Below are 21,409 nucleotides of genomic sequence, written 5' to 3'. Positions count from 1 at the left end.
AACAGTAGAGCTGTCTGTCACTGAGTTTGATTGACATTGCTCGGTCTGCGTGAGGGTGGGTGGAAAGGGTGGATGGATGGCTGAAGGTTTTGTAAGCAGTAGTAGTCATATTGAAAGGGGTGGATGAATGGATGGCTGAAGCTTTTGTAAGCGGTAGTAGTCATATTGAAAGGGGTGGATGGATGGCTGAAGGTTTGTGTGAGGATAAGCAGTAGTAGTCATATTGAAAGGGGTGGATGGATGGCTGAAGGTTTTGTAAGCGGTAGTAGTCATATTGAAAGGGGTGGATGGATGGCTGAAGGTTTGTGTGAGGAGAAGCGATAGTAGTCATATTGAAAGGGGTGGATGAATGGATGGCTGAAGGTTTTGTAAGCGGTAGTAGTCATATTGAAAGGGGTGGATGGATGGCTGAAGGTTTTGTAAGCGGTAGTAGTCATATTGAAAGGGGTGGATGGGTGGCTAAAGGTTTGTGTGAGGAGAAGCATTAGTAGTCATATTGAAAGGGGTGGATGGATGGCTAAAGGTTTGTGTGAGGATAAGTGGTAGTAGTCATATTGAAGTTGATCATTCATGTTATAGTGCAGAAGACTACTGAAAGAGCTGCTTCCTGTGCTTGGCCCTCCTATGTTGAACATAATAAACGGCTCTCTATCCACCGGATGTGTACCAAACTCACTAAAATTGGCAGTAATAAAGCCTCTCTTGAAAAAGCCAAACCTTGACCCAGAAAATATAAAAAACTATCGGCCTATATCGAATCTTCCATTCCTCTCAAAAATTTTTGAAAAAGCTGTTGCGCAGCAACTCATTGCCTTCCCAAAGAAAAACAATGTATACGAAATGCTTCAGTCTGGTTTTAGACCCCATCATAGCACTGAGACTGCACTTGCGAAGGTGGTAAATGACCTTTTAATGGCATCAGACCGAGTCTCTAACATCTGTCCTCGTGCTCCTAGACCTTAATGCTGCTTTTGATACCATCGATCACCACATCCTTTTGGAGAGATCGGAAACCCAAATTGGTCTACACGGACAAGTTCTGGCCTGGTTTAGATCTTATCTGTCGGAAAGATATCAGTTTGTCTCTGTGAATGGTTTGTCCTCTGACAAATCAACTGTAAATTTCGGTGTTCCTCAAGGTTCCGTTTTAGGACCACTATTGCTTTCACTGTATATTTTACCTCTTGGGGATGTCATTCGAAAACATAATGTTAACTTTCACTGCTATGCGGATAACACACAGCTGTACATTTCAATGAAACATGGTGAAGCCCCAAAATTGCCCTCGGTAGAAGCCTGTGTTTCAGACATAAGGAAGTGGATGGCTGCAAACTTTCTACTTTTAAACTCGGACAAAACAGAGATGCTTGTTCTAGGTCCCAAGAAACAAAGAGATCTTCTGTTGAATCTGACAATTAATCTTGATGGTTGTACAGTCGTCTCAAATAAAACTGTGAAGGACCTCGGCGCTACTCTGGACCCTGATCTCTCTTGTGACGAACATATCAAGACTGTTTCAAGGACAGCTTTTTCCATCTACGTAACTTTGCAAAAATCAGAAACCTTCTGTCCAAAAATGATGCAGAAAAATGTATCCATGCTTTTGTTAATTCTAGGTTAGACTACTGTAATGCTCTACTTTCCGGCTACCCGAATAAAGCACTAAATAAACTTCAGTTAGTGCTAAATACGGCTGCTAGATTCCTGACTAGAACCAAATAATTTGATCATATTACTCCAGTGCTAGCCTCACTACACTGGCTTCCTGTTAAGGCAAGGGCTGATTTCAAGGTTTTACTGCTAACCTACAAAGCATTACATGGTCTTGCTCCTACCTATCTTTCTGATTTGGTCCTGCCGTACATACCTACACGTACGCTACGGTCACAAGACGCAGGCCTCCTAATTGTCCCTAGAATTTCTAAGCAAACAGCTGGAGGCAGTGCTTTCTCCTATAGAACTACATTTTTATGGAATGGTCTGCCTACCCATGTGAGAGACGCAGACTCGGTCTCAACCTTTAAGTCTTTACTGAAAACTCATCTCTTCAGTGGGTCATATGATTGAGTGTAGTCTGGCCCAGGAGTGTGAAGGTGAATGGAAAGGCTCTGGAGCAACGAACCGCCCTTGCTGTCTCTGCCTGGCCGGTTCCCCTCTCTCCAATGGGATTCTCTGCCTCTAACCTTATTACAGGGGCTGAGCCACTGGCTTACTGGTGCTCTTTCATGGCGTCCCTAGGAGGGGTGTATCACTTGAGTGGGTTGAGTCACTGACGTGGTCTTCCTGTCTGGGTTCCCCCCCCCTTTGGGTTGTGCCGTGGCGGAGATCTTCTGACCTGCTGTTTTCAACTCTCTAGAGACAGCAGGAGTGGTAGAGATACTTTTAATGATCGGCTATGAAAAGCCAACTGACATTTACTCCTGAGATTTTGACTTGCCGCACCCTCGACAACTAGTGTGATTATTATTATTTGACCATGCTGGTCATTTATAAACATTTGAACATCTTGGCCGTGTTCTGTTATAATCTCCACCCAGAAGACGACTGGCCACCCCTCATAGCCTGGTTCCTCTCTAGGTTTCTTCCTAGGTTTTGGCCTTTCTAGGGAGTTTTTCCTAGCCACCATGCTTCTATACCTGCATTGCTTGCTGTTTGGGGTTTTAGGCTGGGTTTCTGTACAGCAATTTGAGATATCAGCTGATGTACGAAGGGCTATATAAATACATTTGATTTGATTTGAAGACTGGATGTTGAAATCATGTAGCAGCTTACATGGATATTTCCATCCTGCTCATTTAAATGGACATACTGTATACAAAGTACATTAAAGGAAAACTCCACAGAAAAACTATATTCACTTTTTTTTTTAAATACAGAAAAACGGCCGGTGTTCAAAATGCATCAGCTGTATTTCTGTACTTTGAGATGTACCGTATGTCTTGAAAAGTTGATTGCTGACATTGTAAAACATTTTGGAACTATATCAACATATCAACAATGGACTAATGAAACAAATACCAAAATAGATGTCCTTTTACTAGCTGCCAACATTATGTAGCTCTGAATGAACACTAAAGTCAGAATAGCACTGATCGACACTGAATAACATTATTTAAGGTTATTGCCATTGTACTTGGCTGAGACAAGACTTCACGACAAGAACAACAGAAGCCTACCTTATTGTCCTATTCTGAGGAAACGTAAATTCATCTATTTGTTTTCTACCAACACCTGAGACAAACACACTGAGTGCCTTGCTTAACGGCATAAAGGCTGGAGATGGCATCTAGTATACTGATGCCAGGCAGCAGCCCTCTGATTGGCAGATCACTCTTCATCAGATGATGACTGACCATTGACTGTACGATGCTCACATCAGGGTAGGGAATTACCTTCCCAGTCACATCAGGGTAGGGAATTACCTTCCCAGTCAAATTCGACCCCCTTAATTGTTTTCTGTACGTGATATCAGATTTAGAAATCTACCGCAGGTGCTGAGCTGAGAAAGATCAATAATTGCAACCCACATGCCTTCCCAGATGTTTATTTCTGGTAGAAGTTGAGCAGAGCGTTTAAGCATTGTGGTGAAACCCTGATTAGACCATGTGGGAACCAGACAAGACAAATTCATCTCAGAGAACAAAATGGAAAGGACCGCAAACACAACTATGGGGACTGATCAAAAGACAGACCGGATTTGTGATGGTGTAGATTACTTCTCTTCACTTCCTCTGGACACTAAGAGCATTATGGGAAAACGCAATACCCTTCTGGATTCAATTAAAATGCGTATCAGAGACGATACTTTTTGGGCTTATCTCGCTGTCACCAAGTTACCCAAAATGGCTTATTAATGAAAACAGCATCATGTGGATTTTTTATTTCCAACGGAGGAAGCGAGCAGCAAGCAAATTTTTGTTGAGGAGATGGAAGACATGAGTAGATCTTCTTCTTGACAGAGAGGAGAGAGCAGGATGGAAAACATAATCTTGGTCAACATAACTTCCTTTCAATCTGGCTCTTCATTCATCTATCTTCTCCTTCAACTCCAGCTGTATACAGTGCCTTCGTTTCACCGGTCTCAGGTCTCACACCACTTTGTCTCTATATTATATACAGTGGAAGACAGACGTCTTGGCTACTGTAAGGTCAGGGTTCATGTTGGGATTTACATTTCATTGCAATTTTTCTTGTCTGACGTCAAGGGCTATGAGCCAGCTTGTGATGACAGTGATATAACACTAAAATAGAGCAGGAAATAGAGAGAGAAATGGAGAAGTACCAAGAGAAAGAAAGAGGCGGTTTAAAAGTCATCACGCTTAATGACATACTGTTAGAGGATTATTACTTGGAAAAAACATTCACAGTCAGAACCCAACCCTGTGAGCAGTCAGAACCCAACCCTGTGAGCAGTCAGAACCCAACCCTGTGAGCAGTCAGAACCCAACCCTGTGAGCAGTCAGAACCCAACCCTGTGAGCAGTCAGAACCCAACCCTGTGAGCAGTCAGAACCCAACCCTGTGAGCAGTCAGAACCCAACCCTGTGAGCAGTCAGAACCCAACCCTGTGAGTGGTCTGAACCCAACCCTGTGAACGGTCAGAACCCATCCCTGTGAGCATTCAGAACCCATCCCTGTGAGCATTCAGAACCCAACCCTGTGAGCAGTCAGAACTCAGCACCTTGAGCAGTCAGAACCCAACCCAGTGAGCACACAGAACCCATCCCAGTGAGCAGTCAGAACCCATCCCAGTGAGCAGTCAGAACATTACTTAGTAATCAGTCAGAACCCATCCCAGTGAGCAGTCAGAACCCATCCCAGTGAGCAGTCAGAACATTACTTAGTAATCAGTCAGAACCCATCCCAGTGAGCAGTCAGAACATTACTTAGTAATCAGTCAGAACCCATCCCAGTGAGCAGTCAGAACATTACTTAGTAATCAGTCAGAACCCATCCCAGTCAGTCAGAACCCATCCCAGTGAGCAGTCAGTACCAGCGCAGTGAACAGTCAGAACCCATCCCAGTGAACAGTCAGAACCCAGCCCAGTGAACAGTCAGAACCCAGCCCAGTGAACAGTCAGAACCCAGCCCAGTGAACAGTCAGTACCCAGCCCAGTGAACAGTCAGAACCCAGCCCAGTGAACAGTCAGAACCCAGCGCAGTGAACAGTCAGAACCCATCCCAGTGAACAGTCAGAACCCAGCCAGAACAGTGAACAGTCAGAACCCAGCCCAGTGAACAGTCAGAACCCAGCCCAGTGAACAGTCAGAACCCAGCCCAGTGAACAGTCAGAACCCATCCCAGTGAGCCCAGTGAGCAGTCAGAACATTACTTAGTAATCAGTCAGAACCCATCCCAGTGAGCAGTCAGAACCCATCCCAGTGAGCAGTCAGAACATTACAGTAATCCCCCATCCCAGTGAGCAGTCAGAACAGTGAAACCCATCCCAGTGAGCAGTCAGAACATTACTTAGTAATCAGTCAGAACCATCCCAGTGAGCAGTCAGAACCCATCCCAGTGAGCAGTCACCAGCCCAGTGAACAGTCAGAACCCATCCCAGTGAACAGTCAGAACCCAGCCCAGTGAACAGTCAGAACCCAGCCCAGTGAACAGTCAGAACCTGTTACTCCTGGCATCCCTGAACCCAGGGTTTTTACTCGGGCAGCCCACTGAGGCAGTGTGAAGTTGTGTTCTCTCTCAGGTCAGGTTGCTCAGCCCAGTGAACAGTCAGTACCCAGCCCAGTGAACAGTCAGAACCCAGCCCAGTGAACAGTCAGAACCCAGCCCAGTGAACAGTCAGAACCCATCCCAGTGAGCAGTCAGAACCCAGCCCAGTGAGTTGAAGAGATGGATTTCATAGAGCACACAAAAACAGACCCCAGGACAAGCCCCCCCTTCTCTTACGTCAACACAGTAGGGCCTATTTTGAATACCCTAAACCCCACTCTCAGTCCTCTCTATACAGCTCTACAATCTGTTAGGCTTTGAAGGCCAAGTCAAGTCAAGTGATCATTTTTTCTCCATGGGAAATGTATTTTGTTACCGAGATCACAACGTAAAAGCACCAACAAAGTTTATGAGGCGACATAACAAATCAATAGAAGGTCAGAGTTGGGTTCAGCACTGAGAGGCAAACCAATGGTTCAGAGAGTATGCAAGCGGCAGTTCAGGTATGGTTCTGTTGTGTATTGCTAATCATTGTTACCAAGATTGATTAGAGCAGTTTAGAGAGCTGATATATTAAATAAATAGTTAGAAGCAGAAAATGGCCAAATACATTTTTATTTCCATTTGATGGACAAATGGACTTGACAGAGAAAAGTATGTCTTTGATAAACGTGTGAAATGCATTGGAACTCGTTATTCAACTGCTGGTCGGGATAGTTAGTAGGGCCGGGACAGATAGTTAGTAGGGCCGGGACAATACCATTATCACAATGTTTTATCCATGACAAAAATGTAAACACAAAGCAGACCAAACTCTTCAGTCCTTTAAAAACCTGCTGTATGTAAAATATTGTGAGCAATAGATAGAAAATAAATAAATGTGACTCTGGAAGACAAACTAATGATGTTTGTTTCAACATTAATGCTGTTTTCCTAAAGAACTTAAATCCGCATTGTGTTTTGTTTCTTTGTTATGATACTAACGATTTTCGCGATACTGGTATCGTCCTGACCCTGGTAGTTAAAATGATGATATATATTTTCAAAGTAGGCTATACATTTGAAAAAAACACCAGTCACTTGCGAGATGCAGTTAACAGTTGGGATTCAATACCATGAAAGAAGAGTATCAAAGTCAAAGTCAGGACAATAACCATTTCCTTTTAAATAAAGTACTGTCATGGTTCATTCTTTAGAAGAGTTTGATTTTTCACATTGGCAGTTTTAAAGGAGATTACATCTGCTTTCAAGGGAGCTGAAGAATTTAATCTAATGAGAGCACTGCAACTGCAGAACAAATATCTTTATAATACTCCAAAATATGTATATCTCACTAGTATATTCTGCCAACAGATGTTGCTGCTCTGTCAAGAGGAATTATACAATTTGCCTTCGGGAAGTATTCAGATCCCTTAATATTTTCCACATTTGGTTACGTTACAGCCTTATTCTAAAATGTATTAAATAAAACAATTTCCTCATGAATCTACACACATAACCCCATAATGACAAAGCAAAAAGAGGTTTTTAGAAATGTTTGCAAATGTTAAAAAAAAAAAAACGGAAAACCCTTATTTACATAAGTATTCAGAACTTTTGCTATGAGACTCAAATTGAGCATCCTGCTTTCATTGATCATCCTTGAGATATTTCTCCAACTTGATTGGTTTCAATTTATTGGACATGACTTGGAAAGGCACACATCTGTCCACAGTGGCTTGTGAAAGTATTCACCCCCTTGGTATTTTTCCTATTTTGTTGTTGCCCTACAATCTGGAATTAAAATAGGTTTTTGGGCGGTTTGTTCATTTGATTTTACACAACATACTACCTACCACTTTGAAGATGCAAAATATTTTTATTGAGAAACAAGCAAGAAATAAGACCAAAAAAAATGAAAACTTGAGCGTGCATAACTATTCACCACCCAAAAGTCAACACTTTGTAGATCCATCTTTTTCCGTCTCTTGGGGTATGTCTCTATAAGCTTGGCACATCTAGCCACTGGGGGTTCCGCTGGTGTACAGCAATCTTTAAGTCATACCACAGATTCTTAATTGGATTGAGGTTTGTGCTTTGACTAGGCCATTTCAAGACATTTAAAAGTTTCCCCTTAAACCACTCAATTGTTGCTTTAGCAGTATGCTTATGATCATTGTCCTGCTGGAAGGTGAAGCTCCGTCCCAGTCTCAAATCTCTTGAAGACTGAATAAGGTTTCCTCAAAAATGTCCCTGTATTTAGCTCCATCCATCATTCCTTCAAGTTCTGACCAGTTTCCCAGACTCTACCAATGAAAAACATCCCCACAGCATGATGCTGCCACCACCATGCTTCACTGTGGGATGCTGTTCTCGGGGGGATGAGAGGTATTGGGTTTGCGCCAGACATAGTGTTTGCCTTGATGGCACAAAAGCTCAATTTTAGTCTCATCTAACCTGAGTACCTTCTTCCATATGTTTGGGGAGTCTCCCTCATGCCTTTTGGCGAACACCAAACATGTTTGCTTATTTTTTTCTTTAAGTAATGGCTTTTTCTGACCACGCTTCCGTAAAGCCCAGCTCTGTGGAGTGTACGGCTTAAAGCGGTCCTATGTACAGATACTCCAATCTCCGCTTTTCATTTCACTTCACCAATTTGGACTGTTTTGTGTATGTCCATGACATGAAATCCAAACAAAAATCTATTTCAATTACAGGCTGTAATTCAACAAAATAGAAAAAATGCCAAGGGGGGTGAATACTTTTGCAAGGCACTGTATATAAGGTCCCACAGTTGACAAAAACCAAACCATGAGGTGAAAGGAATTGTCCGTAGAGCTCCGAGACAGGATTGTGGCACAACGCATCTCCCCTATTTGACCTAGATAGTTTGTGTGTATTGACATGGAGGCTACGTGTGCCTATTTAAAAATGTATGTAGTTCTGTCCTTGAGCTGTTCTTGTCTAATGATGTTCTGTATTGTGTCATTCTGTATTATGTTTCATGTTTTGTGTGGACCCCAGGAAGAGTAGCTGCTGCTTTTGCAACAGCTAATGGGGATAATAAAATAACAAATGTCAAGACACAGATCTGGGGAAGGATACCAAAACATGTCTGCAGCATTGAAGGTCCCCAAGAACACAGTGGCCTCCATCGTTCTTAAATGGAAGAAGTTTGGAACTGTACCATGTACGCTGGGAGTCGGGAAGCAAGTTCAGGGAGTGTATTTAATAAATACAGAAATCAACAATGGAACAGAAACAATAATGCCTAGGGAAAGAACCAAAGGGAGTGACATATATATATATATGGTGATGGTGATGGTGATGGTGATGGTGATGGTGATGGTGATGGAGGTAATCAGGTGAGGTGATGGAGGCCAGGTGAGTCTGATGGTGAGAGATGTGTTCGTAATAATGAGCAGCCTGTTGACCTCGAGCGCCTCAGAGGGAGTATACGTGACAGGAACCACCAAGACTGTTGCTAGAGCTGGCAGCCTGACCATACTGAGCAATAGGGGGGAAGGGCCTTGGTCAGGGAGTTCCTCTGTGGAGATGGGAGAACCTTCCAGAAGGACAACCATCTCTGCAACACTCCACCAATCAGAGTGAACAGACGGAAGCCACTCCTCACTAAAAAGCACATGACAGCCTGCTTGGAGTTTGCCAAAAGACACCTAAAGACTTTCAGACCATGAGAAACAACATCCTCTGGTCTGATGAAACCCAATATCGAACTCTTTGGCCTGAATGCCAAGCGTCTGGAGGAAACCTGGCACCATCCCTTCGGTGAAGCATGGTGGTGGCAGCAGCATCATGCAATGGGGATGTTTTTCAGCGGCAGGGTCTCGGACACTAGTCAGGATCAAGGCAATGATGAATAGAGCAAAGTACAGAGAGATCCTTGATGAAAACCTGCTACAGAGAGTTCAGGACCTCAGACTGGGGTGAAGGTTCACCTTCCAACAGGAGAACAACCCTAAACACACAGCCAAGACAACGCAGGAGTGGCTTCGGGACAAGTCTCTGAATGACCTTGAGTGGCCCGATTAAACATCTCTGGAACGCTCCACATCCAATCTGACAGAGCTTGAGAGGATCTGCAGAGAAGAATGGGAGAAACTCCCCAATTACAGGTGTGCCAAGCTTCGAGCATCATACCCAATAAGACTCGAGGCTGTAATCGCTGCCAAAGGTGCTTCAACAAAGTACTGAGTAAAAGGTCTGAATACTTTAAGTAAATGTGATATTTCAGTTTGACATAATATTAGCAAAAATGTCAAAAAAACTGTTTTTGCTTTCTCACTATGGGTTATTGTGTGTAGATTGGTGAGGAAAGGAAACAAAGTAATCCATTTTAGAATAAGGCTGTAACCTAACAAAATGTGGAAAAAGTCAAGGGGTCTGAATACTTTCCGAAGGCACTGTATATCTAGCATATGTTCTTGCTAAATGGTTCAGTTGTTGATAAGGCATCACATTGTTTCCTGCTAAATTGAATGACACGGCCATAAACTATCTGTTCTGGTAGGAGGAAACATCCACTCATGGTTACCATCCACATGGTTACCATCACTGCAATGTACAGTACACCGTTCTAAATATTGACACATTCTCCACATTGTTCATTTCCTGTTGCATGAATGGTTCACATGTTCAGCTGTTCTTTGATCTCCCCCCAAAATATTATCCGGAGGGAGTCAACAAGTATATTAATTAAGCTGAAATAAAAAATGCTGCTAAATGGTGGAGGAAATGGTGCTGAAAAGCTATAATTCCTCACAGCAGGTGGTGTATTTGAATCTTTCCCATATGGGTTTGCATAATTTGTCCAGGCATGCCGTCTTAAATACACATAAACACAAATGACTCCACGAGCCGGCGCTTTGATGTCTCTGAGGCTCGTTATATAAAGCAAACTATCCCAGATACCATCAGAGAGCAGCTATGCTGTACTTCCTACCAAGAAAAAGAGAGAGCAAAAAGAACAACATAGAGAGAGAATGAGCGAGAGATGGAAAGAGTGGAGGTGAAAGCGTGAGATGGGGAGGGGATCCAGTTTCCATTTCAAACCCCTAACGTGGCAGAGCAATTTAATATTCCCAGTAATATCAGCAGCTCCTAAAGCTAGGCCGGAGTCTTGCCGGGTTTCCTGTGTACCGGCTCTTCTGCCCAGATAAATAAACCATGGGCCCGACCGGCCAGCCACTGCTTTTGGCCCAGCACCAAGCTGCAGGAGCTCCACCGCAGCCCCACTGATGGAGAGACGACCCGCGGGTGCACTATGAACAGCCTGGGGTGCAACGCCTGCTAGAATGGATCCTCACACAGAACGTGATGGAGCTTCGTGCTACTCAAAGGACAATCAGCGTCATGGTCAGGTTTCAGTTCATGAGAGGTGATGCTGATGCCCTTTAAAAGGATCCATGCGACGTCCATAATGTGACCTGGGACTTGGATGCATCATATACAGCGCTACACAGTGCTGAACAAAATTACTACAGTTTGTCAAACATAGACAAGGGGCTTTCAGGGAAGATGTGAAAGACTTCATCTCCACACACATGGCCACCTCACAGCGTCTGCCATGCTGGTCTGTGTGTGGGTAACAGTCATAATGCTCCGGGCATGACTGTTACCCACAGGCCAAGACTCTGGACCAGCAGATTGAGTTTTAACCAAATCCACATGGCGAGACAGCAGCTCCCCACCACCTCTCTGAAAATCAACCTTCATTGGTACACACATAAGCGGTGGAGAAGTCCACGTTCCAGATTCTAATATGAAACGATCAAACGCTCTCTGAACTTTATGAAGGAATTCACATTGCAACTCTCGCATGAAAGAGCAGCCCTGCGATTGGAGGTGTACACCTCACATGAGGTAAAAGGTGCAACTCGGCATCTTTTAGTTGGCCCGTTCTGGATAGTCTTGCGCTGGATGGCTTTTCTCTGGAAAGCTCATCAGAGCCCTGATGAATGATGCTTCACAATGGATGGTGCTGATGACACGATGGGATGGAGCATCTGGCACCAGATGTGCCACTCCCACACAGGAGTTGGGCACTGCTAAGCAAGCTGTCTGCCTTCTCGGCCAGCTCTACGCCCTCCCAGGGTTAACTCTCCATGGCAGAGCCTGACGCAGGGCCTTGGACTGTATAAGGCCTGTCTGCAGAGCAGGTCTGGGGGGAGTTGTCCTGCACAGCTGTAAGCCACTGTGGGGACATCGGGACATTCATAACTGGAACAGTCAGGGTCTAAGGACTGGCTGAATGACATACGGATTTATTATTGGGACATTGACGCTGTACAGCACTTCAAAAGTTTAGATTTGAAATTAAACAATGACTATGCAGTCTGTCAGCTTTGATTTGAGGGTTTTTTCACAATATCGGGTGAACCGTTTAGAAATTACAGTAGGTTTTCTACATAGTGAGAAAGTTACAGATGAACAAATATCATACCTGTTATTGTAATGGTGAGATGTTAGCATTTCCTGGAGGTACGATATTTATACGTCTGTAACTTTCTCACTCATCATTATTTACGATTCATTCAGGATGAACTGTAATCGTGTTAGCATCCACATTACTGTAGAATTGTTCAGAAACATATTATATTCTCATGTACAATACAATGACACAATACATGATTTATCGTTTAATTTATTTCTGGCACAACATAATCTGAAACACAACCAAAACAAACAGCAAATGCATCCAACAACTTTGTAGAGTCACAAGCTTGATGTAGTGCTATGAATATACTATGAATATACTATGAATATACTATGAATATGGAACCAAATTCTTTTATACACATATGAGTATTTGTCCCAATTTTTTTGGTCCCTTAAAATGAAGGGACTGTCACAGTCTGACTGTGTACAAAAAGTACTATGTTTCTAAACAGTTCACCCAACATGAATGAATACACCCTCAAATTAAAGCTTGCAGTCTTCAATTTAACAGCATAGTCATTGTTTCAAATCAAAGTTTAGTTTAGAGCCCAAAGAAGAGAAAATGATGTACACTGTCCCAATAATTACTGAGGGCTCTGTACGAGGAAAAACATGTTGCATTGGGACAAACATGCTGTACTATGACCAACATGATGCATTAGGCATCTAACAGGTGAAGAATACAGACAGTATACAGAATACAGTATGTGAGCGAAGAAATTGCTAACGACCGGGTTTTTAAAAAAGCGAAACCATTTTCAAACACCACTATTTACTTGAAAGTGTTATTGTGTGTTTTTGTGCAGCCCGAGGAGATATGACACTGCTCGCTTAATGAGCCCATAAAACTCAATGAGCAGTGTAACAAGTCCAACCTGGCCCTCTAAACCTGCCCTCTCACACTCAGGACTAACAAGTAAAGTGTTGTCTTGACATCACGGCCAGGCTTGTGTGACAGCTTTGGAAAACCGTGGAATGCCCGCAGGCTGTTCATACCTCAAACAGACTGTACACTCTTCATGTGGCTCAATGTTTCAGTCTCTAAATACATTCTACATGAAGGAAGCCACAGTGCTGCAACCAGTTAGAGCTGCAAGATCACATATAGACAGCAGCAGTGGACAGCTGTGGAAATGTCAGAATAATCCAGCCAACCCTTCAGCAAACCCTCATCCTCTGTGGAAATGACAGAGTGATCCAGCCAACCCTTCAGCAAACCCTCATCCTCTGTGGAAATGACAGAGTGATCCAGCCAACCCTTCAGCAAACCCTCATCCTCTGTGGAAATGACAGAATTATCCAGCCAACCCTTCAGCAAACCCTCATCCTCTGTGGAAATGACAGAGTGATCCAGCCAACCCTTCAGCAAACCCTCATCCTCTGTGGAAATGACAGCATCAAATGACCTTTGGTCTGCAAAGATCCTTTTTGGAAATGACAGAATTGCCCCAACCCTTCTGCAAAGTGTCCCTCACTTTGTCCTTATGACTAAAGGATGAAGCCCACTAACTTTGCAGGCAAATCCTCCCTCTGTTGTTGACAGCATCAAATGACCTTTGTCATCAGAAGATCCTTTTTTGCTATGTCACCATCCCCGGCCCTGTCCATCCTGTCCATGACTTTGTCCTTATTGACTAAAGGCATGAAGCCCACTAACTTTGCTGGCACATCTCCCTCAGTTGTTCACTCAATGAGTTGTCATCAGCATGTATGCCATGACATTTTGCTATGTCACTATCCCCACTACCACCATCCTGACCATGTTAAGCAGCCTCGTTCAAACAGGACATTTTGCTATGTCACTATCCCCGCTACCACCATCCTGACCATGTTAAGCAGCCTCGTTCAAACAGGACATTTTGCTATGTCACTCTCCCCGCTACCACCATCCTGACCATGTTAAGCAGCCTCGTTCAAACAGGACATTTTGCTATGTCACTATCCCCCGATAACCATCCTTATTAATGCAGCCCTTTCCCGTCTTAAACAGGACATTTTCCCAGCTATGTCAGCTTCTCTCCCCAGACTACTGTGTTCTGACCATGTTGACCTTTCCTCCCCCTCGTTCTGTACCAGGACATTTTCTCTCAGTCAATATGTCTACTGCTCCACCAGGCCTCCTGACCATGTTAAGCTGCCCTCAAAGATTAATAACAGGACATTTTCAACAAGAGGGTGTCAAATATCCCTGTCACGCCACCATTCTGACCATGTGCTTGTCAACACCGCCAAACAGGACCCATCTTTGCTATGTTATTCTCTAGGTATTTATACCTGTGTTTTCTGTCTGTCTGTTAAGCCAGTTCTCTTGTTTGTTCAAACCAGCCTTTGTCTAAGTGCCTGTTTTTCCTAGACTCCCACAATTTAAATAAAATCTTGGTTTTTGCAGCCCTTGCCTGTCCTGACCCTGTTCCTGCCCGCCTGACCACTCTGCCTGTCCCTGAGTCTGCCTGTTGTCCTATACCTTGCTCCACCTCTGGATTACCAGACTCTTTCTGCCTGACCTGACCCTGTTCCTCCCCGCCTGACCACTCTGCCTGTCCTGACCCTGTTCCTGCCCGCCTGACCACTCCCTGCCTGTCCTATGTTCCTGCCCGCCTGACCACTCTGCCTGTCCTGACCCTGTCATCCTGCCCGACTGACCATCAAAGTTAACCCTGTTCCTGCCTACCTGACCACTCTGGCTGTCCTGAAAACCTGTTCACGCCACTGACCTGCCTGTCACCTGTCCTTGTGCCTGACCTGTCAACCCTGCCTGTCCAGGTGTCCTGCCCGATCCACTCTGGCTGTCCTGACCCTGTTCCTGCCTGGGTACTGACCACTCTGGCTGTCCTGACCCTGTTCTGCCTGTGACCAGTCTGCCTGTCCTGACCCTGCTCCTGCCCGCCTGACCACTCTGCCTGTCCTGACCCTGTTTTTGCCTGACCACTCTGCCTGTCCTGACCCTGTTCCTGCCCGTCCTCCTCTGTTGTCCCTGACCTGCCTGTTGTCCTGTCCTGCTCCACCCTCTGGATTACCTCTGCCTGACCTGACCCTGAGCCTGCCTGCCTGTCCCTTGGCCTCTACTCTGGATTACCGACCTCTGCCTGACCTGACCCTGAGCCTGCCTGGCGTTCTGTACCTTGGCCTCTACTCTGGATTACCGACCTCTGCCTGACCTGACCCTGAGCCTGCCTGGCGTTCTGTACCTTGGCCTCTACTCTGGATTACCGACCTCTGCCTGACCTGACCCTGAGCCTGCCTGGCGTTCTGTACCTTGGCCTCTACTCTGGATTTACCGACCTCTGCCTGCCTTGACCTGTCGCTTGCCTGCCCCTGTTGTTACAATAAACACTGTTACTTCACACAGTCTGTACTGGCGTTTTACCTTGATTCCTGATAGGAACCTAGTGCTATCCAACTGCTTGTTAGATTAAAGTCAGTAGTACATTACTGGAAAGCAGTGAGGACAAGAAACGTCAGACATTTCCATGTCACTTAAACAGTGACATACTGTACATTGCCATAGACTGAAGCAATTACACTAACACATACAGTATGTATGGCTACCAGTACTGTGAGCCGTGTGCACTCTTTAAAAGCCACCTGTCATAGCAATCTCTCTTGACATTGGTCCAATTTAATATTACCATATAATTAAAATAGATGAAGATTGACAGCGGGATGCAGTCCATATATCAGGTTATACAATCCAGGTCATATAGCCACGGGACAAATTCAAACAACCCTCTCTCTCTCTCTCTCTCTCTCTCTCTCTCTCTCTCTCTCTCTCTCTCTCTCTCTCTCTCTCTCTCTCTCTCTCTCTCTCTCTCTCTCTCTCTCTCTCTCTCTCTCTCTCTCTCTCTCTCTCTCTCTCTCTCTCTCTCTCTCTCTCTCTCTCTTCCACTTCAAAATGTTGCTGCTATTGTAATTTTACTGGTAATTGACCCCAGTTCTGGCTGCGCACCACACATTTCCAGATGCTGGAAACTCTGAGCGCTTAGTTTCTAAACAGATAGCACCACCTTTCATTTCAAAGGACACACCTGCTTTCAATGAGAGACAGAGCACCTCTGTCAAACCTGAGGGAACCAGCACATCCCTTCAATAAGCCAACTCAGCACCCATCTCTCTCACACAGTATGAGCTCAAGATATGATGCTAAGATATTAGAATAGTTCAAAATATGAGACTAAAATATAAGAGTAAAATATGATACACATTTCTGAACCTTTATTTAACTAGGCAAGTCAGCTAAGACAAATTCTTATTTAAAATGACGGCCTACCCCGGCCAAACCCGGACGACGCTGGGCCAACTGTGTGCCGCCCTATGGGACTCCCAATCACGGCCGGATGTGATGCAGATATGATACTAAGATATGAGAGTCGTTCAAGATATGATACTAAGATATGAGAGTAGTTCAAGATATGATACTAAGATATATGAGACTAAAATATGAGAATAAGATATGATAGTTCGAGATATAATACTAAGGTATCAGAGTATTTCTAGATATGAGATTAAGATATGAGACTAAGATATGAAACTTAGATATTAGAGTAGATCAAGATATGAGACTGATATTATAGTAGTTTAAGATATTTGCTGCACGAGAGAAGAGACACTCATTTACTAGTTCTCCAGAAAGCCACTTCACTCAGGACACCGTGGAATTATATTCCTGTCTACATTTCCATATAAATATTGGAGAACTGAAAGCTAGACTGTCTGCCTCTTCTTATGCAAACATTTGACTAACTTTAGCGCCTATAAAAGCTATGCCACAAACGTTTTATGTGCCTTCCAGAGAGCTGGAATAAATTAAATGTAATAACTACTACTTATTGTACACATGCACATGTGCACACACACACACACACACACACACACACACACACACACACACACACACACACACACACACACACACACACACACACACACACACACACACACACACACACACACACACACACACACACACACACACACACACACACACACACACACACACACACACACACACACACACGTTATCTCACCTGGTAACAGGCTGCAGCAGATCCAGAGAAACACAGCGCGGCAGTACTCCATGTGTTTGGTCGGTGTGTGTGTGTATGGTGTGTGTGTGTGTGTGTCTGGGGGCTGAGGCAGAGAGACCCAGCAGTGTGCTCTGTTAAAGATTCAGCTCTGGTTGACTCCGCGGCTAGTCAAAATGCTCACTATATCTGAGGAGGTAGGAGGGGACTGTGGCTGAACTGAAAGGAGGTCCACGTTGAACCAGCAGACAGGACTCTCCTCTCAGTCCCTCTGCTACTCAGACAGAGCAGTGAGCGGAGAAACACACAAGCTATCCACCGCAAGTACAGATCTTGGATCAGTTTCTTTGGATAATCAGAGGCAAAGTTGATGGAGTTTGAATACAGTCATTCCATTATTCATCATGTGCCTTGGTATGGTACAGTTGAAGAAATGCGTGTCCTCTCTCTTCTGCTTCCAAATACACTGATGATAAAGTAGCCTTTCTGCATGGTTGGTTATGGGCTTGTCAGTAGGCATTTCACAGTAAGGTATACCTGTTGTATTCAGCGCATGTCACAAATACGATTTGATTAACAATGAAGTGGAATGTAATCAGAGGGGTTGGATTATTTATTTTGATTTAAGAAATGTATTTAAGCTTTATTTAAACTAGGCAAGTCAGTTAAGAACAAATTCTTATTTACAATGACGGCCTAGCCCGGCCAAACCCGGACCACTCGTGCACCACCCTGTGTGACTCCCAATCACGGCCTGATGTGATACAGCCTGGATTTGAACCAGGGACTGTAGTGACACCTCTTGCTCTTAGACCGCTGCGCCACTCTGATTAAATACAGAAGAAACATTTCAGTTGAATGCATTCACTTGTACAACTGACGAGGTCTCCCCCTTTCCCGAATCAGAGAATATATCTTCAGAACAGCTGCGTTTTAAAAGACAAAACGTTGTGTTTTTCACAGCACTGATGCTTGACAATCATGTTGTGACCACACGGCGCCCAATGTATTAATGCGGAACACAAATACCCCACAGTCATACCCCCACAGTCAAACCATCCAGACTGAACTGTTACCTCATACCCCCACAGTCAAACCATCCAGACTGAGCTGTTACCTCATACCCCCACAGTCAAACCACACAGACTGAACTGTTATCTCATACTCCCACTGTCAAACCATCCAGACTGAACTGTAACCTCATACCCCCACAGTCAAACCACACAGACTGAGCTGTTACCTCATACCCCCACAGTCAAACCACACAGACTGAACTGTAACCTCATACCCCCACAATCAAACCACACAGACTGAGCTGTTACCTCATACCCCCACAGTCAAACCACACAGACTGAACTGTTATCTCATACTCCCACTGTCAAACCATCCAGACTGAACTGTAACCTCATACTCCCACTGTCAAACCATCCAGACTGAACTGTTACCTCATACCCCCACAGTCAAACTATCCAGACTGAACTGTTACATTTAACATTTACATTTACGTCATTTAGCAGACGCTCTTATCCAGAGCGACTTACAAATTGGTGCATTCACCTTATGACATCCAGTGGAACAGTCACTTTACAATAGTGCATCTAAATTTTAAAGGGGGGTGAGAAGGATTACTTATCCTATCCTAGGTATTCCTTAAAGAGGTGGGGTTTCAGGTGTCTCCGGAAGGTGGTGATTGACTCCGCTGTCCTGGCGTCGTGAGGGAGTTTGTTCCACCATTGGGGGGCCAGAGCAGCGAACAGTTTTGACTGGGCTGAGCGGGAACTGTACTTCCTCAGTGGTAGGGAGGCGAGCAGGCCAGAGGTGGATGAATGCAGTGCCCTTGTTTGGGTGTAGGGCCTGATCAGAGCCTGGAGGTACTGAGGTGCCGTTCCCCTCACAGCTCCGTAGGCAAGCACCATGGTCTTGTAGCGGATGCGAGCTTCAACTGGAAGCCAGTGGAGAGAACGGAGGAGCGGGGTGACGTGAGAGAACTTGGGAAGGTTGAACACCAGACGGGCTGCGGCGTTCTGGATGAGTTGTAGGGGTTTAATGGCACAGGCAGGGAGCCCAGCCAACAGCGAGTTGCAGTAATCCAGACGGGAGATGACAAGTGCCTGGATTAGGACCTGCGCCGCTTCCTGTGTGAGGCAGGGTCGTACTCTGCGGATGTTGTAGAGCATGAACCTACCGGAACGGGCCACAGCCTTGATGTTAGTTGAGAACGACAGGGTGTTGTCCAGGATCACGCCAAGGTCCTTAGCGCTCTGGGAGGAGGACACAATGGAGTTGTCAACCGTGATGGCGAGATCATGGAACGGGCAGTCCTTCCCCGGGAGAAAGAGCAGCTTCGTCTTGCCGAGGTTCAGCTTGAGGTGGTGATCCGTCATCCACACTGATATGTCTGCCAGACATGCAGAGATGTGATTCGCCACCTGGTCATCAGAAGGGGGAAAGGAGAAGATTAATTGTGTGTCGTCTGCATAGCAATGATAGGAGAGACCATGTGAGGTTATGACAGAGCCAAGTGACTTGGTGTATAGCGAGAATAGGAGAGGGCCTAGAACAGAGCCCTGGGGGACACCAGTGGTGAGAGTGCGTGGTGAGGAGACAGATTCTCGCCACGCCACCTGGTAGGAGCGACCTGTCAGGTAGGACGCAATCCAAGCGTGGGCAGCGCCGGAGATGCCCAACTCGGAGAGGGTGGAGAGGAGGATCTGATGGTTCACAGTATCGAAGGCAGCCGATAGGTCTAGAAGGATGAGAGCAGAGGAGAGAGAGTTAGCTTTAGCGGAACGGAGCGCCTCCGTGATACAGAGAAGAGCAGTCTCAGTTGAATGACTAGTCTTGAAACATGACTGATTTGGATCAAGAAGGTCATTCTGAGAGAGATAGCGGGAGAGCTGGCCAAGGACGGCACGTTCAAGAGTTTTGGAGAGAAAGAAAGAAGGGATACTGGTCTGTAGTTGTTGACATCGGAGGGATCGAGTGTAGGTTTTTTCAGAAGGGGTGCAACTCTCGCTCTCTTGAAGACGGAAGGGACGTAGCCAGCGGTCAGGGATGAGTTGATGAGCGAGGTGAGGTAAGGGAGAAGGTCTCCGGAAATGGTCTGGAGAAGAGAGGAGGGGATAGGGTCAAGCGGGCAGGTTGTTGGGCGGCCGGCCGTCACAAGACGCGAGATTTAATCTGGAGAGAGAGGGGAGAAAGAGGTCAGTGCACAGGGTAGGGCAGTGTGAGCAGAACCAGCGGTGTCGTTTGACTTAGCAAACGAGAATCGGATGTCGTCGACCTTCTTTTCAAAATGGTTGACGAAGTCATCTGCAGAGAGGGAGGAGGGGGGGGAGGATTCAGGAGGGAGGAGAAGGTGGCAAAGAGCTTCCTAGGGTTAGAGGCAGAAGCTTGGAATTTAGAGTGGTAGAAAGTGGCTTTAGCAGCAGAGACAGAAGAGGAAAATGTAGAGAGGAGGGAGCGAAAGGATGCCAGGTCCGCAGGGAGGCGAATTTTCCTCCATTTCCGCTCGGCTGCCCGGAGCCCTGTTCTGTGAGCTCGCAATGAGTCGTCGAGCCACGGAGCGGGAGGGGAGGACTGAGCCGGCCTGGAGGATAGGGGGCATAGAGAGTCAAAGGATGCAGAAAGGGAGGAGAGGAGGGTTGAGGAGGCAGAAACAGGAGATAGGTTGGAGAAGGTTTGAGCAGAGGGAAGAGATGATAGGATGGAAGAGGAGAGAGTAGCGGGGAGAGAGAGCGAAGGTTGGGACGGCGCGATACCATCCGAGTAGGGGCAGTGTGGGAAGTGTTGGATGAGAGCGAGAGGGAAAAGGATACAAGGTAGTGGTCGGAGACATGGAGGGGAGTTGCAATGAGGTTAGTGGAAGAACAGCATCTAGTAAAGATGAGGTCATACCCCCACAGTCAAACCATCCAGACTGAGCTGTTACCTCATACCCCCACAGTCAAACCATCCAGACTGAACTGTTACCTCATACCCCCACAGTCAAACCATCCAGACTGAACTGTTACCTCATACCCCCACATTCAAACTATCCAGACTGAACTGTTACCTCATACCCCCACAGTCAAACCATCCAGACTGACGTCCATAATGACCCATGTTATGTAACAATGGATACTAAGACCGGGGGAATAAGAGTCAACACATAACCCAACATAAAGGCATCTATACAGGCACCGTGACAACTCACTACCCGTCCATAGAAGCACTTTCATTGATCGATAATAGGAACAATGAGATACAATAGATTACATGTACAGTTGAAGTCAGAAGTTTACA

At 45.4% G+C, this 21,409-nt stretch overlaps 1 protein-coding gene across 1 annotated transcript in view; it reads right to left on the bottom strand.

Moving 5' to 3' along the window:
- The window catches only part of LOC124035489 (integrin alpha-11-like), a 204,844-nt gene extending 187,503 nt beyond the window's left edge, over positions 1 to 17,341 (bottom strand). Inside the window, 1 exon segment of the mRNA XM_046348942.1 lies at positions 17,129 to 17,341. Coding sequence (XP_046204898.1) covers positions 17,129 to 17,180 — 52 coding nt within the window. The 5' untranslated portion in view covers positions 17,181 to 17,341.
- Between the last annotated feature and the right edge of the window lie 4,068 nt (positions 17,342 to 21,409).

Source organism: Oncorhynchus gorbuscha, linkage group LG05 (genome assembly GCF_021184085.1).
Source record: "Oncorhynchus gorbuscha isolate QuinsamMale2020 ecotype Even-year linkage group LG05, OgorEven_v1.0, whole genome shotgun sequence".
Classification (NCBI taxonomy): Eukaryota; Metazoa; Chordata; class Actinopteri; order Salmoniformes; family Salmonidae; genus Oncorhynchus; species Oncorhynchus gorbuscha.
The sequence above is the reverse complement of the archived record's forward strand: the minus strand, read 5'-3'. Positions and strand labels throughout refer to the sequence as shown.